This window comes from Pseudopipra pipra, chromosome 7, assembly GCF_036250125.1.
Source record: "Pseudopipra pipra isolate bDixPip1 chromosome 7, bDixPip1.hap1, whole genome shotgun sequence".
Taxonomy (NCBI): domain Eukaryota; kingdom Metazoa; phylum Chordata; class Aves; order Passeriformes; family Pipridae; genus Pseudopipra; species Pseudopipra pipra.
In genome coordinates this window covers 38559717-38584112 of record NC_087555.1, presented here as the reverse complement: position 1 = coordinate 38584112, position 24396 = coordinate 38559717, and the positions used below count along the sequence as shown (strand labels likewise).

The window sequence follows — 24396 nt, the reverse complement described above, 5'->3', positions numbered from 1 at the left end:
GGAGGGACTTTAAAGATCCTCTTAATTCCACCCATGGGAATGGGGCTTATCCCTGTCCAGTCCCTCCTGTGGCACTCTTGTTTTTCCAACCATCATCTCTCCTCTAACCCAGCAGCTGAACGTGCTGCTAAAAACCCCTCTTAGCCCAAATCACCGTGAGGGAGCAATTTAATGATCTGCTGGGCAGACCAATAACCCCTTAAAGTTAATTTTTGTCTCAGGATGAGCTTTTAGCTCAGACATTCCCAGCGATTCCACGGGGTTTTCCGTGGTGCCTGGACTGCCTAGGACAGCCTGTCGTTAGTCTTGCCTTAGTCTGTGTTGTTTCTGCTTTTTAACAACAGTCCTTCCTCAGCAAACCCGCCACTGCCACCTTTGCTGCTGTTTTTCCATGGGCTGTTTTCCCACAGCCGGTTTCATCATGGGAACGACTCCCTTTCACACCTGAGAACGATTTACTTGCTTTGCAAAACAAAGCCAAACAAATGGGACGAACAAAAACATTTGTTGCTCAGAAACCTGTGGATCAACAGCGCTTCTGCGAGAGTTTTTTGATCTTCAATTGTACTCTTCAGCAAAGATGTTCTCGACGGGGAATTTCCAGCACGGAAAGTGTTTCAACCTGGTGGAACCCGATCAGCGCCGAATGTTCAGATTGGGAGGGGAATTATTAATTATTAATTAAGCCAACACAAAGGAGCACAGGCTGAGAACATGATCAGGATCTGTCACGAGACGTTCCCAAGTTGAAGGTAAGTTGTCTCCTTCCCTGAAAACCAGCGTGTTCCATGAGCATCTTCCCTGGGAGACATGGGGGGGTGGCCTTGCTGAAGGCTCAGGGCATCTCTGCCACAGCCAGGGTGACTCTGCAGCTGTTTCTGTCCCTCCACCCTCATTAAGTCGCTTTATAAAAAGCCCCATGAAGTCACCAGGAGTTCAGCCTCCCCTGGAATTGTTTTCAAAAGAAACGAGCTGAAAGTCTGCCAGACTCTCTGAAATTAAAACTATTTAATGAATTGAGTAAAGTTTCTTCCTCCTTGATCCCCTATTTCAGAGAAAAGGTACATTAAAAGCCTGAGTCATTTTTGACAGAGGAATGGGAAAATGTGGAGAGATCTGTGTGTGAGACTGAGCCCGTGTGGGAGTGGGGAGGGACTGGAGGGCATCTCTGCCGTGGGCAGGGACACCTTCCACCAGCCCAGGTTGCTCCAAGCCCCGTCCAACCTGGCCTTGGACACTCCCAGGGATCCAGGGGCAGCCACAGCTTCTCTGCCCAACCTGGGCCAGGGCCTTCCCACCCTCCCAGCCAGGAATTCCTTCCCAATATCCCATCTCTCCCTGCCCTCTGGCAGTAGGAAGCCATTCCCTGGGTCCTGTCCCTCCATCCCTTGTCCCCAGTCCCTCTCCAGCTCTCCTGGAGCCCCTTCAGGCCCTGGAAGGGGCTCTCAGCTCTCCCTGGAGCCTTCTCTTCTCCAGGGGAACCCCCCCAGCTCTCCCAGCCTGGCTCCAGAGCAGAGGGGCTCCAGGAGTCCTTGGGATGAGTTATCCAGGTAAGATCCCTGTTCATGCCACTGGTGGGGTCACTTCAGTTTGCAGAAGTCTCCTGAGCTCCTGCAGGTCACACCACTGAGGATGTTGCTCCTAGGACAGCACGGCGCGATGGCAAAGGAGACTGGAGATGTTATTTGTGATGGTATCATTCCCCATTGTCATTAAACTTCCCTTTATTGCCATTAAATGTCCCTTAATTGCCTTCAGCAGCAGGTTCTCTCATTGTCTGGGGCCGTGGGAGCAGCGGCAGATTCCTGAGGGCTGCTCGGGGCTGTTAATAATAGTGCCGAGGAGAATCGCTCCCGGTGGCCGCTGTGTCGGTGCCCTTTGTGCTGTGTCAGTGACCTTTCTCGGAGCATTCTGCCCCTGGGAACTGCTGCCGCGAGGTATTCCTGGCCACAGCTCGAGGGGAGCCTTAATATTTCATGGGCTGGTGCAGGTGGTATTTCAGGATATGAGACACCACTCCAGCCATGCAAGGCTGGAATGTGGAGCACGTTGCAATGCCCACCCTGGTTTTACAGTTGGAACCTTTCACAGAAATATGTTCCTTTTAAAAGGGCAGAATAAAAGAAATTAAAAAAAAAAAAAGTCTCAGACCCAGGTTGCAGTTAAGGGCTGTGACACCAAAATCTGGGCATGGGAACTTTAGTCCACTGTTTGGCATCCTGCAGGATGAGAGGGCCAACGGTGCAGGAACTGTATATTGGTGGAAAGATTTAGTTATTCTGGGATTCCTTGAGTAGATTCTTGATCTAAATCCTGACCTGCTTTTACAGCAGCTTTTGTGATCTCTGGACAAGCTGGTGTCAGTCAGGAATTGCACGTTTGCTCTTCCCCTGACTGCAGGAACTACAGGGAAGCCAGAGGGGTCCAGAGGCAGAGCATGAGGCCATTTTACTAGAAGCTCCTCAATTAAACCCTGCAGTAATTTGAAAACCCTTGGAAGGGAGAAGACTGATAGTTCTTTTCTTCTTTTGCCCAAGCAAAGTGAAAGGGAGCATTACCTCAATCACTCAATTCCTATCCAGAGTTTGTTCTGGGCTCCTCAGGACAAGAAGGGCAGGGGGAGGGTCCAGCAGAGGCCACGGAGATGAGGAGGGTCTGGAGCATCTCTGTGATGAGGAGAGACTGAGGGAGCTGGGCCTGGCCAGTCTGGAGAAGGGAGGACTGAGAGGGGATCTCATCAAGGCATATAAATAACTCCAAGGGGTGCCAAGAGGGTGATGCCAGACTTTTCAGTGGTGCCCAGTGACAGGACGAGGAGCAGTGGCCATAAACTAAACCACAATAAATTCCACCTCTGCAGGAGGAAGAACTTCTTTCCATGAGGGTGGCAGAGCCCTGGAACAGCTGCCCAGGGAGGGTGTGGAGCCTGGAAACTGGACCCACCTGGGTGTGTTCCTGTGTCACCTGCTCCAGGTGACCCTGTCTTGTCAGGTTAGACTGGGTGGTCCCCCTTCCACCCCTAACAATTCTGGGATTCTGTTAGTCTCTTCCCTTTTGGGAAAAAGCAGGTCCTTGGAGAAAAAAGGCATGGAGGGCTAAGTAGTGAATATTTGATTTCTTCCCCCTGTTCTCACCTGGGGCACAAATATTCTTCAGCAACATCAGGGCAGTTTTTGAACAGAAAAAGGCAGCAGAGCTGGTTGCAGAATTAAGGTGATGCACTGACTGTGGTTTCAAAGGGAATGTTCAGCCCTGTCCCTTCATCCCAGAGGATTTACAGCAGGGAATGGCTCCATGTTACAGCTGTGTTAATCCATCCCTTTGTTGGGGTGATGTGGAAAGTTGGCAGAGCTGTACAATGCCACGTGAGACCTCCCTGCTGCCAAGCTTTGTTAGAAATGTGAGCACTTATGAAGTGCCCTGAGGGTGGTCTGGAATAGAAAGGAACTTGGAGTGGCTTCTGGTTTCCCAATAAATTGTTTCAGCTCAGATCCATAAAAAACCAACTGCTCCAAATTCACTGCAAGGCTCAGCTGAGTTCAGGGAGAAGGATGGAGGTTTGGGGAAACTTGGAGGTTTGGAAAGTCGAGGCATGTTCTAAAAATATGAAGGTTTATTTATCTTATAAACAGCAGGAAGGAGAAAAGATTTGAGAAGAACTTCACCTTCCTTTCCTAGTTTCTACTAACTTCAATTATTGTTCCAAAACCTGAAGATTTTGAGTTGCAGATGAGAGCTGGGTGCTGTATCTCAGCTTCCCACATCTGCTCCCATTAGGAATTTGGATCGAGACAATCAGAGCTGGCTTTGAATTCTTGAGGACTCTTCCTTTGGTGTATCTCCTGTTCTGCCCAGTGCCTGTGTCAAACCCCTGCTGCTGTCCTGGGAACATTAGTGGGGGAGATAAATAAGGCTGTTTGACATCATCCTGATGGTAAATATTTTCTTTTGGGATTCTCAAAGGACCTAAGTAAAGCACAGGGGAGGCTGTGACAGATCTGTCATGTGAGGGGAACGACCCTTCGTGCCGATGGCCACACTGAATATCTTGTGTCAATATAGGGGATCTTTTACTGGGATTTTAATATTTAAATATTAACCTCATTTTTAAGTTTCTACAACTAGCTGGAGTCAGGTTGAGGTGCATTTCTTCATGTGATTTCTCTTCGCTCCGTCATATCTCATAAGGAAAAAATTCACAAATATTTGGCATCTTGTTCCTGTTATTTTCAATTTGGGTTTGTTTGGATTTTTTTCCCCCCTCCTTGGAATCCTCTCTCGAGGATTCAGTCTTTGAAATATCCTGGTTGAACACTTTCCATACTAAAATCTTCAGTCCTATAATCTATATAACCCAAATAATTTGATGAGTGAGGCGACAGTTCCTTCTCTGTCCAGAAACATGGGGAAGAAGCGTGAAATGAATTTTGGTTTCATACCAATATTCCTTTAGTCCTCCTCTTCCAGCACAGTCTTTTTGACTCATGGCCGGACAGTAAGTGGTTGGTTTACACACCATGCAGCTACTACCTTGTGCTGCTACTCACCCCATATCAACATGTCAAGGTCAAAAAATAGACCTGAAAATAAGACATGTAGGTGATTTAATCGCAGCATTTTGATGGTGGTGCCTCCAAGATTATTATTTGTTATGATCTAATGCTTTCTATTAATACTTTGGGAAAGAGGATAAGGAGCACTGAAGTAAAAAGTGGAATTCAGCTTTTATCTTCTCCTAAAAAACCCTTTTCCTTCATAAACCAAGGCCCAATCCCTGACAAGGCCTGGTTTGATTCAGAATAAAAAAGACTGGCTTAACGTCCTTCCAGCTGTAAAGGGAGGACTCAGGGAAATATATACATGTATATGTATATTTAATTCAAAGACAACCCCTTGCACTGTCTAACCAAGCCCTTTCACTGCATATTTTTTTGGCAAATATGCCTTTTTTTGGTAAAAATACTCCCCACAGTGCTTCTATCCGTGACACCAAAACGGGCAGCGAAGCCTCGCAGTTGGGGATGGCAAAAAGAAGGAGAAGGAACTTACTGAGGGTGGGTTAAAAATAGACACAGTGACACAAATATGTATTTAAATGTCCTTTTTCAATGCTAAAATGCTTGCTAAGTCCAGGTGGTTACCTCAGGAGGTTAAATATAGCACCTGTGATGCCAGGATGTTGATCCATGAGAGGTTACTGCTGGATAAGGAGGACTGACCGAACTCAAGATTTAAATGACTCAAGCACAAGAAAATATTTTCTGCTTTCAAACTGGGGGTGATTGAAATGCAAAGCAGCATCTCCCTCTGCCTTAGTCATCCTGCAGCTTTCTGTCTCTTCAGCTGGGAACTGCTGAGCACGTGGATATTCGTGGAGCGTGGATAAAGTCTGGCCTGGTGAGTTAACCTGGATCAGAGCTGCCACGTTCTCACCCACAGCAGAGTTTTCCTAATGATTTGGGAACATTTGTCCCCCAGAAAGCCAAGTTCCTATTCTCAGAGCAAAGACAAAGGTTGATGATCCTGGAGGTCTTTTCCAGCCTGAATGATTTTATGGTTCTGTGAACGTTCCATCGAACGGTGACGTGAAATCTGAGTCAGACACAAATTTCCACAACAAAGCAACTTAAAAAGAAAACAAATGAAAGGAACGTTATTAACCATCAGCATTCCCTTTACCTCATACACGTTTGGGGTGGTGGAGACCCCACCCCTGGAGGTGTCCAAGGAAGGACTGAACATGGCACTCAGTGCTCTGGGCTGGGGGACAAGGGGGCATTGGGCACAGGGGGGATCCATGGGCTGGGAGGGCTTTTCCAACCTCAGGGGTTCTGGGATTCTCCTTCCCCATGCAACACTTGCAACATATTTCAATTATGATATTTATGATGTTTCAATTATGATGTTTCACTTAGTCCTGAAAGTGAATGATATGAAATGTATTAATGAGCATTAATGGTTTATTTCTGCAGTGCAGACCAATGTATGGACATATGTGAAGATACATGTGCATGTCCTCAGGTGTGTTATATATACATATATATAAATATAAAAATAACTTATATATAGGTAGGTGTGCAAAGATCCATTGATCAGGATGTGTTATATGTAGATAGAGCAAGTGAACACTAAATTTTTCACCTATAAATGCCAACTGTGGACTTGAGCAGAAACCACAGAAAGTGTAGTGGGGTTTGGGTTTGGTTTGGTGGCTTTTCCAGTTTCAAACAGGAATGGAGCTTGTAGTGATAGTTTTGTCACAGCTGCTCCCTGAAATTTGGAGTTGAAGGAGCGAAGAATTGGAAGATTTTGTGGCAGCCTCAAGTGACCCAAGAGCACCTTCCTTCCTCTTTCTGTTCAGATATCAGAACAAAAATCTTATGTTCATCCCAACTTTTAATTTCCCTAATAATGCTGTCAGTTCTTAAAGCCCATCTGTAATTCTGGTGGGTTATTCCATGCTCTTTTCCAGCCCTGGACTGTGCTGCTGAAGATCTGCCGTGTTTCACACCAAAACCAGCTGTGTTTCAGTGGCAGGAAAAGGGGTGCTGGCATCCTGCACATAATTTTGGCCTTGTTCAGTGTCTTTCTAAATAAGATTTATCAACCAGCAGTGTAAAATAGGCTGAAGGTGATGCTCCAGTAACTGAGGGATAAATTTATTGCAGGAACTTTTACAATTTGAGCTGGAAATGGCAATAATGAATTACATGTTCAAGAAGAAAAATTGGCCCTTCGCTCCATGAAGGTTTGTTTTGCTAATGAAGATGTCACTTTTTGCATCCAATTAACTGAGAAGCAGCACTTTGGAGAAAAATTGAGCCTGAGAGTTATTTCTGGAATGCACACCCAGAGGATTTGGGTCAGAGAGCAGCAGGTCAAGCTGACAGCACCCTCGAGAGACTCCACCAACATGTATTAATTTCTGGACATCTTCAAAAGATGTAAGAAACCTTTAAATAAACAGAAATCAGATAAAAAGGGGAAGGGTTGCCTAGGAAAGCAAAATGTGGAGTAATTAAGAGCCTATGGAGGAAGGGGAGGGTCTGCAGCTCTGTGCAGAACATTAAATACTTGGCAGTGGGGAATGAGAGATGATATTTCACCTGGATATAAATATGAACTTCTGGAAAGAGTTAAGGGAAAAGAAAATGCCTCCCAAGGGCCCCATACAGTTATTTATTGAATTATGTGACCTAGTATATGGAAAGGGATCATTGTTGATACTGGCTTTGAAATGCACCTCCTTAAAGAACCAAAGGCAGTCCTATACTGTCAGTCCACTGGGTGACCCAAGAGGCCACTTCTCTTATCATCACCCTGGTTCTGTTCCATCCATCACGTCATTCCTGACCTTCCAAACTACTCTGTGCACCAGGGTCGCTCCCCTGTCACTCAACCTGTTTATCAACTATTCTTAGTCTTCCTCACCAGGTGTTTGGTCGTTGGCAGGTTGGCCATGAGTCAGTAGTGCCTGGCAGCCAGGAGGGACATCCGTGTCCTGGGGGACACCACTGGGTGAGGGAGGGGATTGTCCCGCTCTGCTCTGCCCTGGGGCGGCCTCACCTGCAGTGTTGGGGCAGTGTGGGGGGACTCAATGTTGTAAGGAAGGTATTGAGCCATTAGAGTGTCCAAAGGAGGCACCAAGGGTGGGGAAGGGCCTTGATTTGAAGCTGTGTGAGGACAGAAATTCTTTCCAGAGGGTGCTCAGCCACTGGAATGGGCTGCCCAGGGAAGTGGTGGATTCTCCGTCCCTGGAGGAGAGACTGGATGTGGCATCAGTGCCATGGGCCGGGAACCACAGTGGTAGTGGATCAAGGGTTGGACTTGATGATCTCGGGGGTCCCTTCCAACCCAGCTGATTTTATGATTCTATGACACTGAGGGCACTTGGAGTGTTCAGCTGGAGAAGAGGAGACTGAGGGGAGAGCTCAGTGCAGTTCCAACTGCCTGGGCAGGGGCAGAGGAGGGGCAGGGACTGAGCTCTGCTCTGGGGGACCAGGGACAGCACCCAGGGAATGGCTGGAGCTGTGCCAGGGCAGGGTCAGGTTGGATCTCAGGCAAAGGTTCTTCCCCCAGAGGCTGGTTGGGCACTGCCCTGGCTCCCCAGGGCAGTGGGCACAGCCCCAAGGCTGCCAGAGCTCCAGGAGGGTTTGGATGATCCTCTGGGGCACAGGGTGGGACTCTTGGGTATGTCCTGTGCAGGGCCAGGAGTTGGACTGGATGGTCCTTGTGGGTCCCTTCCAACTCCGCATGTTCTGTGGTTCTGTGAGTTTGACTGTTCGTTGGGTTCCTTGCAGGTTTTTCCATGCAAGTAGCACTTCTCCCGTGTTCCTGGATCCGTGCCTTCAGCTATGAACCATTTTGTAAGTGATAAAAATATTGACAGGTGATTTGCATTGAGTTGAAAAAGGTGAACTTACAGGGTAGAATTAAAGATGTATTTATACTGAAAATTTAGTTCTCAGCCCAGACTCCTTGCTCTGAAGTTCAGGGATTCTTGAATTGGGACAGTTTTGATTCAGGTACAATACAGGAATGAAATAAATTCAAACTCCTTGTTCTTATCAACTCTGAAGGAAGAAAACACCTGTGTTTTTTCCATTGGAGTGTTCCCTTGGTCTGCTGGGGGGTCCATTTCAGCAGAGACCTGGAGAAGCCAGGCCAGACTCTGGTGTGTTTTGGTTTCCTCAGGAGCACCGAGGTGCTCAGCTCCCTTTCCATCCACGCTGCTGGGAACAGGTGGCTGCTCCGGGGTCACCAAGTATATTTAGGGCTGAAACTGGAGCGGGCTGGAGCCGGATTGGCCGTGCTGGCCACACGAGTCCTCGGGAGCCGCTGCACCCGCTCGCTCTCTCCCACTGCTGCTCAGGAGGGAAGGCTGGAGAGGCTTTGCTCCAAAGGATATTTGCTGGATGTTGCTGGTAAGAACATTTTAATTGTGTTTGACTTCTTGTCCTTAGAGCAGGACCTTGAGCTGCTTCCCCAGCTGGTAGTTTTTTGGGAGTAGTTGTCATGCCTTGCCCATGGAAGACAAGTCTTCTGCCTGGAGAACCAGCTGCAGACTGCAGGAGGAGGAAATAACCTGGAATTGTGTTTGGGAGTGTAACTGAAGGTTATAACTGTGACAGTTTTTATAGTTTATATCCTTATATGCAACCCCCACTTCTTGGCTTTAATCACTCACTTTGGCCCACTTTTTCACACAACTTGCCGCCCATTAATGGAGTTATTCTTGATTTATTTTAATAGTTAATGATCTGGTTCAACAAATTAACTTTTTGGCAGTTTTTCTCACCTCACTGGAAACTAAAAAGGGACAGTATTCCATGTTCCTATATTTAACCTGGGTTACTCGACTTCCCTTGCCTCAGAAGGAATTGCAGTGTAACCAGCTAAACTCAACGGGCAGTTGGCAGGATTAGCTTACACGGCAAATATCCCTGGACTCAGGAGCAGCTGTTCCAAAGCCTCATCCCCTCCCAGCATTAGAAACAGGGCTGCAGGCTCCGGTGGAAAATTGTAGCTCTGCCTCGCAGCAAAATCGGTGTGTTAATTAATTTTTGACAGTAATCTGTGCTTTGTAATTCAGCCAACTCTGTGGAATTTCATCTTTTCCAGGTCTGAAGAAACAGAGAGAAAAAAGCCACAAGAGCTCTAAAAAAAAACCTCCCAGAGAATCAATATAGGCTAATGCTGGAGAGACAGAAATTGCCTCATTAACCAAAAGACGCTTAAAAAAATATTTATTATATTTTTCTACATTAGGCTTTCACTTATGAATGAATATCACAGAATATACAGATAAAGCTCCCATTCAAACAGGAGCTTGAATAATATAAAGAAAGAGGAGAGAACAGTCACAGAGAAAAGAAAAATGCTTCATATAATTCTGGTGTAATAAAGAACCCAAATCATACTCCAAGAAATCTCTTCTTTTTTTATTTTCATTGGATTCCAGTATTGGTGTTGCAACTATTGGAATGAAGTATTTGTCCAAAATTGTAACTTATATCAGTATATTTGAAACTTAATCCCATGTTTTTCCATAATAATCAAAGTAGTGCCAGATCCCAGCTTTATTTAGGATCTGACTGACTAGTTACTAACCATGACCCCAGGTGCTTTATGAGCTTGATTTGTCACTTTTCATGGTACTTTTGGGCTAATCCTGTTTATTCATATTTTTATTTGCTGCATGACCAGTGAGTGGGGGAAAGACAGAAGAAAACCTTCAGAATGGAGGAAGAAGAATACGAGGAAGTTGTGGAGGTAAGAAGAAAATCTTAAGAGTAGAAATAATTGTTTCCTGCCTTGTGAATGAATATATTAATCACTTTAATGAGACTCTGCTCAGGAGCATAGGTGGCTGTTTGCTCTCTGAAGATTAGGGGATGATTAGATATCTATTAAATGGCTTAATCAGTAAAGAACCCACAACAAACAACAACAGTTGCTCTCAGTGGAGCAAAGTCTGTTGGTTCCTGCCATAGTTTCTGAGTTTAAATAAGGACTGTAACCCTCTTACACCCACAGCACAAGGTTTCCTCATTACTCTTCTGCTTAATTATAGATGCACTGGGCCATCTCTTCTCCCTGCTGGCTTGCCCTCTGTCACCCAATCCATGCTGGAGAGGATGACTTTGGAAGCCCCTTCCTGGCCTTGCCTCTGTGCCCACTGCAATGCAGAAAGGCAGGAGGTTTGTGCCACCGAGGGACCACAACCAGGTTCAGCCTTAGAAGTTGCAGAGATGGAGCCAGATTTAAGTGGCAGGACCAGGGGAATGGCTTCCCACTGCCAGAGGGCAGGGTTAGATGGGATACTGGGGGACAATTCTTCCCTGGGAGGGTGGGGAGGCCCTGGGTCAGGTTGCCCAGAGCAGCTCTGGCTGCCTCTGGATCCCTGGAAGTGTCCAAGGCCAGGCTGGATGGGGCTTGGAGCAACCTGGATAGTGGAAGTTGTCAGGGTTGGAACAAGATGGGCTTAAAGGTCCCTTCCAATCCAAACCATTCTGTGGTTCCTTGATTCTTTGCCTGTGGAGTTCCATCAGGGATTAATTTGCCAAGAGGTCATTTAAACTGAGAGTTCAATTAAAAGAATCCTCAGGAACTGGGGAATTTACAGTTTAGGATTATGAGCAAATGCCACCAGAGTGATGACTTTGCTATTGAAACAGTCCATGAGGTCAACAGAGTGGTCTTACCTGTGGCATTATTGCTATTCTGAAATTAACTTATGTGCCATTAAATACATAAATTATTGTAGCAAATTGCTCAGTGTTTGAGGAAAAGAAGAAGAGTATAAATGCAGACACCTCACAACCCATTGTCACCACACTGTGTTCGGTAAGCTGTTGATTTTAGGTGATGTGAGGGCACTGAGCCCTGGCTGCGGACTTTAAAAATTTCAAACAGTGAATGAAGTAAAGCTAAATGGATTAGTTAAATATGTTTTGGAAAATAAAGAGTTACCACTCATAAAGTCCATTTAAAGGCATTGTACCACCTAGTTACAAAACACCAGCCTTCATTAAATTTCCTATTAGCACTTATAATTGCCTTCGTGCTTCCTGAGCACTGTGTGCTCTCAGTAATAGGTATTTATTTGCTGTCAAAGTTTATTTATTCCAGCTGGAATTATGTTATGTTGGGCTTTCTGTCCACACAGCCCCGTTTCATCCTTTGTTTTTTATTTTCAGTGACCACCTTGCTGCAACCACATCCCTCAGACAGACCAAGGTGGCACTGCTTTAGTAGCTTCCCTCAGGGTACTCCTGGTGAGAAGTTACATAAAAGAGGAACAACAGCATTTGGTGCAATTTTAAGGCAGATTAAACCTTTCCAGAGTTTTCTTAACTAAAAGCCCACTTTTATATAAATTCATGATTTTAAACCTCCAAGAGTTGTATCAGAAATTAATCTTCTGAAAGAACTGGAAGATGGTTGTTGAATATTGAGTAGCTGAGGCAACACCAAGCATTTTAAGATACTATTTTTTTAATTTCTCTGGAATTACTAACCCGTACTTGACGTCGTAGCCATTTTGTGATGGGAATGACACAAAATTTTGCTGCTGAGTTACTTGAGGTGTTGTGGAAGGATTGTGGAAAGTGTCATGGAAGGTTTTGTGGAAGATTTTGCAGAAGGTTTGGTGGAAGATTTTGCAGAAGGTTTGGTGGAAAGTTTTATAGAAAGTTTGCGGAAGGTTTGGTGGAAGGTGAAGTGGAAGGTTTGTGGAAAGTTTTTGGAAGGTGGGCCCAGCACGTCTGGGCAAGAGAGCAGAAATCGCCCCCAAACAACCCAATATATCACAGGTTGGGAAGTACGAGCTGGTCGCATCAACTAACTTTGAGGAACAGCTCTGGTGAAAGGGCTTAAATTTCAATGAGAATTTTCTTAGGTCTCGATTCAAAGGGCTTTTTGCTGCCGCAGTTTTTGGCAAGTGAGCCCAAGTAGGTATCACCGAGGAGGTTTCCAAACATGAACCCCACGTTTTACATTTTCTCCTTTCTGGCAGTTCGGCACCTCATGGATACAATCCATGCCGGTTACTACAGCGGCTGCGGCCATGTCCATAAATGCTTTTTTCCCCTCAACTGGCAGCGAGCGGAGACGTTTGAGGGCGGAGATGTCTGAGGACGAAGCCCCGGGCCGCGCGCGGCCCCCTCAGCGCGGCCGCCATTTAGCGCCCGACGGCGCCATCGCGCGGCCGCGGCTGGAAATGGCGGCTCGGGGCTCCCTTCGGGGGTCATGGAGGGCGAGCGTAAGGATGGAGAATTGCGGAGTTGTTAACGCTGGAAACCACCTCCAAGGTCATCAAGTCCACCCCAATGTTTCCCAAAATCCAATCTAAACGTCCCCTGGCACAACCAGAGGCTGTTTCCTATAGTGCTGTCCATTGTTCTCTGGGAGAAGAGCCAACCTCCATCTTGCTCCCCCCTCCTGTCAGGGGGTTGCAGAGCCAGAAGGTCCCCCCTGAGCCTCCTTTTCTCCAGGCCGAGCCCCCCCAGCTCCCTCAGCCCCTCCTGCTGCTCCAGCCCCTTCCCCAGCTCCGTTTCCCAACTAGGAGAGATGTTCCGTGGAACCTGCTGCTCACAACCAAGCAAGAAGTGGTGGAAGATGCCAAGGTCAGGGGCAGCCATGGCTGCTGTGACCACAGGACTCGTGAAGTTGAAGATTCAGAGAACAGTGAGGAAGATAAACAGAATTACAATCCCAAACTTCAGAAGGACACATTTGGGGCTGTTCAGGGAAGATCCTGTGGGGCCCAGGGGAGTTGAGCGATCTTCTAGAATGATTTTCTCGGAGCACATGGTTCAATCCGAAGTGCAGAAGTCAAACACAGCAGGAGGCTGGTGTGGAGGAACACGGAGCTCCTGACTGAGCAAAATCACAAAAAAAAAGAAATATACTGAAGGTGGAAGCAGGATCAGGACACTTGGGAGGAACATAAAGACTTAAAACATTACAAACTCCATTCCTTCAACTTGATGTTCAAGAAAGGCAAGGAGAAAGATCCAGGGAACTATAGGCTGGTCAACCTCACTTCATTCTTTCGGAAGGCCGTGGAGAAAATCGTTTGGGAAGCTATTTCTAAACACATGAAAGACATGAAGGTCGTGAGGAGCAGTAAATGTTGAGTTATCAAGGGTAAAACAGTGGCTGACCCATCTCATTAGTGTTTATAATGAGTTCACAGCTGCTGTGGACAAGGGGAGAGCAGTGAAGGTTGTGTATCTCGACTGCTTCAGGGAGACCTCTTTGTATCACCAGATTCATGAGATGTGGGGTAAATAGAGGACAATAAAGTGGGTGGAAAATTAGCAGGCTCAGAGTTGAGATCAGTAGGACAAAGCATAACTGGCAGCCAGTAATTATTGGTGTCCTTCAAGGATCTGTAGGTAGGAACAACTCCGAGGACAGGCTTAGAGAAACGTGCTACAACCCCCTCAGAGCATCACCAAACAACTGGAAAATGCTGGAGTTTAAATGCTGATTCTTTTACTATGGTCATCATTGCCTTCCCTCTTGTGAGTAAATTAGATAACATCCTTCATTAATTACTTGGACGATGATTAGTTGAGGAATGTACGGAAAAAATCCAATCATTAATGCAAAAAATGAACGGATATTCAGAATTACTCCATCAGTACCTGTGAACTGCAGCCCTGTTCCTCCAGAAGTGTGGTTTTAAAACAGCTTCACAGAAACTACAGTTTGCTAATCTGACCTAACAATGATTTTTTTCTCTTTTTTTAATAGTACTACATTGAGGAGACAGTTGTTGAGGAGGGTGAGCCACATGAGGTAAAGGTCCCTTTCATTATTCATATAGCATCTATATGCATGTAATTAATGTGTAACTCTAAATTAGTAGCCTTTTTGTATTCTGAGGTTTAATTTTTCACATTAAACTCACAAATAGCACCGAAGAGTTGCTGTTTAATACTTTATTTCCTCTGCTGTGGGATGACCTAGAGGACCACTTTACATGTATCAGTTCACTTCCCCTTGGGCAATTTCCCAAAAAAACCGATGGTTTGCAGATTTCTCTTTATGTCACTGGTGACAAATATTTGGGTCATCAAGGATTTGTTGCCACAATTTGAAATTCTATTTATAAAATAGATATATCTCAACTCTCTCCTATGTTACCATGAAATACTCTTTATGGCATAGGCTTGTGCAGAAACCAAAGCTATTAAATGTTCAATTCTTGATGTATTTTCAGTTCTATCTCATACTGCTGCAAACAGCTATCAGAAATCTGACCTTAAAGTCAATTTTTTTTATAAAAAATTTTATATTAAATAAAATCTGACTCTCATTTAGGTGATTTTGGAGCACATTTTTAAGTTGTAATAATTATTTTTAGTTGCTTTTCATTAGAACCATAGTGTTAAAATTGTTGCTTGCAGACCATAATAATGTTTATCTGTTGATAAACAAGAATATAAACTATTTAAATTCGTTGGGAGTTATACATATTAAACAGAGGCAGCTTCCAGATCCTCTGGTGAATAATTACGTGAGTTTGATACAGAAACCAACCAGACATTTAATTCCTTGTGGCTTTTTTAGGTTTGGTGATGTATAGTAGGAATAATTGATAATCCCAGCAGGAAAAGTGTCACTGGTTTTTTGTCTCCAAGTGGATCTGGATAAGCTGAGCATCCTTTTACTCGCTCAGGGAGGTGAAAAATGCTTATAATAATGAATTTTTAGAGCTATAAAGCAAGTAATTATTTTGATTTCTTTATTCCCAGGTGGTCACTGAGATCACTGAGACTGTCAGCACAGAGTTCACAGGTCCTGAAACTACCACAACCACCTACACTGTCGAGGAGGACAAACCTTCTGGGGAGGATGCAGCACCTCCAGCCAGGAAAAAGACAATCCGGACAAAAGTGGACCCATCCAAGTTTTTGACGCCTTACCTGGAACACAGCAACAAAATGAAGGACCTATTCAGTGAGGTAAGATTGTCCCACATCTTTGATTTCTTGAGGAACACCCTGGAAAGACTGGATAGGGATTATTTGATTATTATGTTGCACAAGACTAAATTTATTTTTAATTTTATACTTAATATAATAATAATACCAATAGTCAATTCTTAATTATCATGCAATAATGGATATATATTAATATCAATTATAGATTTGATATATTAGTTATATATATAAATTTTATGTATTATATATTATTATTAACAGTTGATATTAATATCAATTAATTGATATTAATATCAATTAATATTGATATTAAGCTACTAAGGAGAATATAATCAATTAAAGGTGATCTAAGCCAGACTGAAGTTAGAGATGGACTTTTTTCTGTTGTTTCAGATGGAATAAAGTAAATTGGTTAAATAAGCACAATTGCAAATGTAATTGAGTAATGCTCGTTTCTATTACTAAATAATCACCCCAAATTCTTATCCTAACCAGATAAATATGGCAATAATTGCCAATAGATTTCTGTCAGAGCTTCAGGCTGTGTCTTATTTGTGTTTGTCATTGTTTTCTTCCAGAACAAGTACAAAGAAAAATTCAGAAAAGAGAAAGGAAAGCCTTATGCTTCCACAGTTGATACCCCAGAAATTCGGAGGATCAAGAAAGTGCAGGACCAGCTCAGTGAGGTGGGTGGCAACTGCATGAGAAAACAATGTTTAGTGAGTAGGTAAGAAGCAAATTAAGTCTGAATTTTGGGTGTTGGATAAGAAGTGATAATTCCAACCAAACTGCTGTTTTGCCATGGGAATTGTGACTATGTTGGTTTGGCACTACAGCCAGTGTTTACATGGGAGTGGGCTGGGAAATGGAGCTACACTGCATATCCTGAGATGGACCTCTCATTAGACAGTGGAAGTGCTCTTAGAAACAGCTCTATGATCCCAGACAGGCACCACCTCTAGCTTGGAATCCCATCTCTTGAACCTCTCTCAGAGCTGCATTTCTTCCTCAGTTAATTCCCCAAATCCATTGGTTTCCATAGGCTTCATTTCCAGATCCGTTCAGGTTTTGAATGTTCACAACATTAAGTGTCAAAACATCAATATTCTAATTTTTTTTAAGAGAACAAAAGCAGTTTTGCTGTAGAATAAGTTGCTTTTTGTGCCTCCAGGTTAAATACCGCATGGCTGGGGAGATTGCCAGGACTATTTGCCACGTGGATGAAAAGGCCATGGATATAGAACATGCCAAGAAAGTGTCCCAGCAAGTGAGCAAGGTGAGTGGGTTTGACTGTGGATTGTGATGTTGCTGATATGAATAAAGTTCTGAGCTAAAGCAATGTTTATACAGCATTTTAGAGGCACAGGGAGGGACAGCAGAGAAGTTGGTATAAATATATCTTATAAATATAAATACAGTCTTAAATGTTTCCATTTGCTGCCTTCAAATGTCACTGGACTGAGGCTTTCACTTTGAAATAATCTCAAGAGCAGGTAGTTTATTCACAATGTTTACACAATATTCACAAAAGTAAATAATTTTGTAGTGATTGAGTGACCAACTAGCTGATCTTTCCTTCTAGGTATTATATAAACAGAACTGGGAGGAGAATAAGGACAAGTACCTGCTGCCCCCTGATGCTCCAGAGCTTGTGAATGCAATAAAAAACACAGCAATGTTCAGCAAGGTAAGAGAAAGCAGTCCCAGCTCTAAGCAGCTGAAGTGAGAGAAGCTTTCCAAGGCACAGATTAATTCATCATGAGCATTCTGGTGTTCTTCTGGGTTTCAGAAACTCTACACTGAGGAGTGGGAAGGAGACAAAACTCTGTTTTATCCCTACAACGACAGCCCAGAGCTCAGGAGGGTGGCCCAGGCACAGAAGGCTCTGAGTGATGTGAGTACCAAACACAGTTGGGTTCTGGCATAACTTGGTAGATTATTTCTATTCTACACTATAGTTTTATAATATTTTAAATTGGATATTTGAATAAAATGATTTCAGATGGAGAAACTCCCTCCCAGGGTTGACTCTTAAGTCCAGTTCACTGTTGTAGGTCTGCAAATCTGCCTCTAAAACAGCGATAAGCAAAGTCAGGAATTGGCAGGGCTGTGGGATTTGCTGATATTTGGATACCTGCAACTCTCCAGTTGGGGATTTCAGGTCAAGATTTCAGTGAATTTTGCAGATGTTCACTGCTGATTGAAGGGGTTCCTGCTGCAGTGGCTGTGGGCAGAACTGCTGCAGTTAATGGGGTGGGAGCAGGGCTGAATGTTCTGATGCTCAGCTTGGCACTTACTGGAAATCTCTGTTTCTTCCCCATTTTCAGATTGTCTACAAAAAAGGGCACGACGAGCAGAAAGCCAAATTTACCTCCCTGCCAGATCCCCCTGATGTGGAACTGGCCAAGAAGGTGACGAGGCAGCTGAGCAATGTGAGTAGGATGCAGTGGCTTTTCCTGTGGAAACCTCACTTTGGGAGTTAGAGAGGCAAAAAGGTACCTAAAGAAAGAAAAAGAGAAAGAAAAGATATGCAGGAAGACCAGAGTTGCTGAAGAAACTGGAACCAAGTTGTATAATCTTGTAAGGCAGAATTAGGATTTTAACTCAGTTCAGAATTTAGGACAAGCATGATTTTATTTATTTTATTGTGTATTGAACATTATCTGCTCCTTAAGATTAGAGAATTACACTGTTCACTTCTGGTTGCAGAACCACTCATAAAATATACTGAACCCATTTGGAAGGTGAAATAATGTCATTTAGAGAAAACTTCTGTAATCTTATGATTCCACAGTTTAAAAGGTAAATTGTCATCAAGAAGATTTTGTAACATGTAAACCCCAAGATCAGTATCATAATTCTTCGAAATGAGTAAAATAATAAACAGCAATAACAGTAAATTCCTACTTAACTAATGGGCAACACTATGTCCCAGTATTATGTGAGCAGTGAGAAAACAGAACTAAAGGAATGTGTTAGTGAAGTATCACAGAGAGATTTTCTTATTAATAACTTTGTTCAAAAACAGATTATTTGTGCCACCTATTTACCCTTTTTAGGTCAGGGGAGGAACTAAGAGCAATAACTGAACCCTGAAGTGGTTTGGTCAAATCATATTTAAAGTGTTTTTGACAGTGGCTACTGAAGTGTTTAGAAGGCAGATGTAAAATGTGAAGCAACTTTAAAAATACAACTGTGACAACCAAACTTGTCAAGTGAAAATGAATCTGTGTCTTGGGGACTAAATTTGATTGTTTTGTTTCCTTATAGATTAATTACCATGAGGACTATAAAAACAAAGTCAAAGGCAAGTGGAGTCAAACTCCGTGCTATGACGTGGCCATTGCAAAAATGAATGCAGAAAACCTAAGTATGGTGAGTGGATTCTTCAGGGAATCTTGACCAGCTTTATCCTCTGTCTGTGTTAAGATGGAAAATACTGATATAATTTGCCTGCTCCTCTGGTGATATTTCTCCTTTCCTAAATAAGCCACTTTGTGGGTGTCTGATTGCAAAGTAAGTGCATTTGATACGTTGTTTTCTGTCTGTCTCTGTTCCTAACAGAGAAAGTACCAGGAAGACTTTGAAAACATGAAAGACCAAATCTACTTCATGCAGACTGAAACCCCCGAGTATGAAGCCAATAAGAGAGCTTCAGAGAACGTCAGTAAGGTGAGTTCTGGCTGTGCCATTTGCTCAGCTTGAGAGCAGTCCCACAGTCAGACAAGTTGGTGCTGAAACTGTTTTGTCAGGACCTTTCATGGTCCTTTGCCACCATGAATGGGAAGTTATGTAACAGGGGCATTTTTTCCTGAAAAATTCAAGATTATAGTATAGATTAAAATCATATGCCAGACTGGGTTGGGCTGGAAGGGACCTTAAAGCCCATCTTGTTCCAGCCCTGACACCTTCCACTATCCCTGGTTGCTCCAAGCCCTGTCCAGTCTGGCCTTGGACACTTCCAGGGATGGGGCAGCCACAGCTTCTCTGGGCAATTACACAGGTTAGTGAACATTTGGCTTTTAATACTAATTTTTAAAACCCTGCCCTTTTTGTTTTTATTTTTTTCAAGGTAAAATACAGAGCAGACTATGAGAAGAAGAAAGCTATTGCAGATTATAACGTGCTTCCTGCTACAGAGAACCCATTGCTGAAGCAATTAAAAGCTGCAGGCAATATTCTCAGTGATGTAAGTATCATGAGTTTCAGTCTTGTCCAAGAAACCAAACTCTTCATTTCTTCCCAAGGCCTCTCCTTTGCATCTCTTAGTAGTTTTAGTTTTGTATTTGTATTTGTCATGAGGTGCCCCCCAACCAGAACAAGTCAAGTAGTCATTTCTCCAGGGATGAGTGGGGCTGTAGCAGTGGCATGTGGATAGCTAGTTACTTTATAATTAATTTAGATCCCTGTGGATAATGGATCACAAGAGGGCAGTTCTTCCCTTACTGGTTTAAGGAATTTCAACTGATACACTCATGATAAAATAGGTGGTACTTTTACATATGTTGTGTTCTGGTTACTCACTGTAACAGCCTTCTCAGTTTCTCTCCTCTTGCTGTTTTCATCTGCATGGAAAGAGATTACATATTTTTCAGTGTCAGAACTTCAAAAACCATTAGTCAGACCTTTCTGGCTTCCCTTACAAACCTAAAAAAAAGTTACTTTAAAAAATCATTGGGAAAATGGTACCAGCTGTTCCTCAGTCCTGTGGGAAATCTTCTCTTTGCAACCATTTCACAGGTTTCCTCTTGCAATTTTTAACGTGCTGTGGGTGAGTTGCAGTGAAATCTCCTGCGTTATCTGACCTTATTTTCTCTTGCAGAAATTATACAAAGAAGCCTATGAACAGTCAAAAGGCAACAAGATGAATTACTGTGACACCCCCAAGTTCCAGACCGATGCCGCTCTGAAGAATTTCAGCGACGTACGTATTTGATTTATGTTGTGCCCTTCAGTCCTGACCCTCTGCATTACTTTTGTTTATCAACTCAGGGTTGTTTTCCCAGGTGAAATACAAGGAGGCCTATCAAAAGAATATTTTGGGGCACTATTTGGGCAGCTTTGAGGACCCACATCACACGCACTGCATGCAAGTCGAAGCTATGAAGAGCGATGTGAGTGTGGCCGTTGTTCTGTTTTCCCCTCCACACCTTCCTTTCAGAGAAACCACTTCCTTTCAGTTGTGGTTTCTTACTGAATGTTGATTTTGCTCCTAGAAAAACTACAAAGCAGATTATGAGGAGGAAAAGACAAAATGCTACTTCCCCCAGACCATAACTCAAGAGTATGAAGCGATTAAGAAGTTGGAGCAATGCAAAGACGTAAGTAAAGAACAGGAGTAGAAATTACCTGAGTGATTCCTCTTAACTTCCGTGCTTTTCAATTTGGCTTGATGAGCTTAAGCGACTTTTAAAAACCTCCATCCCTATTTTAGAGCCTTTTGTGACATCTAGTGTTCGAGACAGATATTGCACAATCCCTTTTTTAGTGAGTAAAACCATACAATTGAAGGAATAGTACCAAAATGAAGAATGAACCTCAAGCATTCACCTACTTAACTCAACATATTTTAAAATTAATCCTTTGAAAGTACTTAAGTTACTTTATTCATAATTTTATTTACTTTATCAATACTTGGAAAATACTTTTCATGCCTCTTCTGCCAATGTATTTTTTATCTTCCTTCAGCACACCTACAAAAAGCATCCTGATCAAATCAAATTCACTGCAGTCACTGACTCTCCAGTACAGAAGCAAGCAGAGATCAACAGCAAACAGCTGAGTGATGTAAGTAAACTCAACAAACATTACCAATTTCTGCCCTCTCTCACTTCATCATCCAGTTTTAAGAGAACTCCTGAAATAAATGTCTAGGTGACTGTGTGTGTATATTCACAGTTCCAGTGGAAAATCACCTGGAAATCACATCTTTTTTTAATAGTTTTTTAATCTACAATTAAATTTTGGGCTGCTAAATTTCTTTCTTTATTTTTCTTGGCAGATACTGTATAAATCCAAAGGTGAAGAAATAATCCACAAGTACCACCTCCCTCCTGATGTGCCCCATTTCATCCAGGCCAGAGTTAATGCCTACAACATCAGTGATGTGAGTATATTTGGAATTTAGAGCTCTTGATCCAAATGAAGTTTCTGTTAAGTTCACCTTTTCTTCGAGAACTGTTGAAAAATGGAATTGGAAGAATTCAAAGCAAGGGGATATGATCTGAAAAGTGGTGCTATTCCTCTCCCTATCTCAAATGCCCAAGCTCTGAATTCAGCTCAACTTTTGCTTTTGTGCTTGCTAAGCAAATTTTTGAGCTGTTTGAGCATTCATGAGCATAAACACATTTCAGTGCTTTACTGCTATAAACTGAGTGAGAAAACCAGCATGATGTTATTCAGATTCCTACACTTTAGGAGACTTATATAATTTATTTTTATATAAACCATTACACGGGCAAGCAGTACAAGGTCTCTGTGTGTTGCTTCCTGCTGCTGGGCTTTCAAAGGGGAATTCCACTAGGAAGATAAGAATGCTTTTTCCTGCCATTCAGCTACCAGTCTGCCTGCTTTCCCTCCCTACTTGCATCCATCCAACACCATAAAGATCTCCACTGACAGTATCAATTGTATTGCCTTTATGATCTTAAATTTTTGGTGGCATTATCGGCCTTCCAGGAGCTAGATAAAAGCTGCTATCGCCTTTAATAGCCTTGAAATGCAAATATTCTGTCCAAACTGATAGTAAAAAATCAGCCAGACTGCTTTCTTCAGTGGTTTCACACCACAAGGGCTGAGTTTGAAGCTGACAGGAAAAAAATTTCTGGGGGTTCAGTCAAATGAAAAAAAGGCTTTGCAAAAATGCCACTGATGAAGTTGTTCTAAATAAAAATTTCCAAAAATGCTTGTGGATTTAATGATTATCTTTGTAGTAGATTTATTTATCCAAATAGAACTGCAGTTTTTGTGCAGGTGAACGTTTTTCCTTGAAATTTCTCAGACTAAACTGAATATTTTGGTTCTGTAACTGTAATAAAAATAATGACTTAAACACGGTTAAAATTGCTGCTCCTAACATTGTGAACTCCTTTCTTTTTTTCCCCTCCAAGGCTAACTACAAAGCAGACTGGAAGAAAACCCTTGCCAAAGGATATGACCTGAAACCTGATGCCATTCCCATTATTGCAGCTAAAGCCTCTCGGAATATTGCAAGTGATGTGAGTGTCATTTACAGCTCTGCAGCTTTCTGTAGCATATTGTCTGCTTCAAGGATTCACCAGCTCATTTCAAACTTTATTTATTATTATTTTTATTATTATTATTATATACCTATGCTCTGTTCTTAATTGCTGGAGACCTGTCCTTCTGCTTTAGCAAAAGCTTTCAAGTGACTCTTCCACCCCCCTCTTGAACATCCCAATTGAATTTTGGGGTATCTGATTGTTTGGTGAGGGGGTTCAAAAATGTATTATTTTAGTTTATATTATATTATATTGTTGTTTTATTATTAGATTATTATTAGATCATAGTTTATATAATATCTTAATTAAAGCCTGAATGTCCCTGGGGGTTAGAAGTCCATGGCAGTGGAATATCGTGTGTCAGTGGCAATGGTGAGGGAGGGCATGTAGATACAATTTATGAGATTTTAGAATGAATTGCAATGGTTAATACTTTGCAACTCAGTGTTTTAAAATCATCAGAAGTATGTTTCCTTTTTCCCAAGTGGACAAACCTCTCTTTTCCTGTGTCTCCAGTACAAGTACAAGGAGTCCTACGAGAAGGACAAAGGCAAACAGGTCGGGTACCGCAGCCTCCAGGACGATCCCAAACTTGTTCATTACATGAACGTGGCCAAAATCCAGTCGGACCGTGAGTACAAGAAGGACTATGAGGTCACCAAGACCAAATATCACACTCCCCTGGACATGTTCAGTGTGACAGCAGCCAAGAAGGCCCAGGAAGTGGTTACAAACATGGGCTATAAGCAGCCAATCCACAATTACACCCTCCTGCCCGATGCTGTCAACCTGGAGCTCTCAAGGAACGCGATGCAGCTTCAGAGTGATGTATGTAATCATTAATCAGCTCATTATTTTCTTCTCATAATGGGTGTGTTGCACTATTAACCTTTTAGGGCTGAAATATTCACTTATATAATCCCATATATATTATATTGGGTTAACAGTAGATTGGGATGTAGGTGACTGGTCTGGAACAATTTATTTTCCAAAGATGATCAGAACTGTGTGTAGCTGATAAGCTCTAGGGAACTTATTTAGTGAGTAACATCTTTCTTTATATCTCTACATATTTTCCAGTTCCCAGCAAATTCATGTCATTTTATAATTACAATGTGTTATTACTGTGATTATTGTTTGTCCTGTCAGAGATCATGGGTTATGTATGGGGTCTAAATACTGACTTTATTATATTTAAGTTTTATTTAGCTCTAAATTTCCCCTCAAAAATGAACAACCAGGAGAAGTTTTAAGGCCTTACCTGTGTTTCTGTATATAGACTGTCGTTTTCTTTGCCTCACTGTGTTTCTTTGTTTACTTTTTAAAAGAATTTGTACAAATCTGACTTCAATAACTGGTTGAGAGGAGTTGGCTGGGTACCAATCCAGTCCCTGGAGGTAGAAAAGGCCAAAAAAGCCTCAGAGATCCTCAGTGAGAAGAAGTACAGGCAACACCCTGACCAGCTGAAGTTCTCCATCCCCACGGATGCCATGGAGCAAGTGCTTGCCAAGCAAAATGCCAAGACCATGAACAAGGTGAGAAGCTGTTCAGGTGATCATGGATGAGCCAGAGTTTGGGGCTTGTAAAGTTGTGCATTCTCACTGAAATTGTTGAAGTTTCAGTGGCTGTAGTGGTTGCTTGGTTAAGACTGGACACTGAGAGGTCATGGAAGCCTCAGATTATTTGTAATTAAGGGAATT

General features: G+C 42.9%; 1 protein-coding gene across 38 annotated transcripts in view; it reads left to right on the top strand.

Moving 5' to 3' along the window:
• Nucleotides 1-8820: 8820 nt before the first annotated feature.
• The window catches only part of NEB (nebulin), a 101021-nt gene continuing 85445 nt past the window's right edge, over nucleotides 8821-24396 (top strand). For 37 of the 38 annotated variants that reach the window (XM_064661719.1, XM_064661725.1, XM_064661723.1 and 34 more), the window contains exons 1-20: nucleotides 8821-8924; nucleotides 10207-10272; nucleotides 14263-14307; nucleotides 15267-15476; nucleotides 16034-16141; nucleotides 16627-16731; nucleotides 17038-17142; nucleotides 17245-17349; nucleotides 17783-17887; nucleotides 18726-18830; nucleotides 19020-19127; nucleotides 19528-19644; nucleotides 20278-20379; nucleotides 20462-20569; nucleotides 20672-20776; nucleotides 21144-21242; nucleotides 21457-21561; nucleotides 22565-22672; nucleotides 23213-23524; nucleotides 24025-24231. In XM_064661719.1, the coding sequence (XP_064517789.1) occupies nucleotides 10240-10272; nucleotides 14263-14307; nucleotides 15267-15476; nucleotides 16034-16141; nucleotides 16627-16731; nucleotides 17038-17142; nucleotides 17245-17349; nucleotides 17783-17887; nucleotides 18726-18830; nucleotides 19020-19127; nucleotides 19528-19644; nucleotides 20278-20379; nucleotides 20462-20569; nucleotides 20672-20776; nucleotides 21144-21242; nucleotides 21457-21561; nucleotides 22565-22672; nucleotides 23213-23524; nucleotides 24025-24231 (2292 nt within the window). In that variant the 5' untranslated portion in view covers nucleotides 8821-8924; nucleotides 10207-10239. The remainder of the gene's footprint in view (nucleotides 8925-10206; nucleotides 10273-14262; nucleotides 14308-15266; nucleotides 15477-16033; nucleotides 16142-16626; nucleotides 16732-17037; nucleotides 17143-17244; nucleotides 17350-17782; nucleotides 17888-18725; nucleotides 18831-19019; nucleotides 19128-19527; nucleotides 19645-20277; nucleotides 20380-20461; nucleotides 20570-20671; nucleotides 20777-21143; nucleotides 21243-21456; nucleotides 21562-22564; nucleotides 22673-23212; nucleotides 23525-24024; nucleotides 24232-24396) is intronic. The other variant, XM_064661720.1, reaches the window with a different exon arrangement.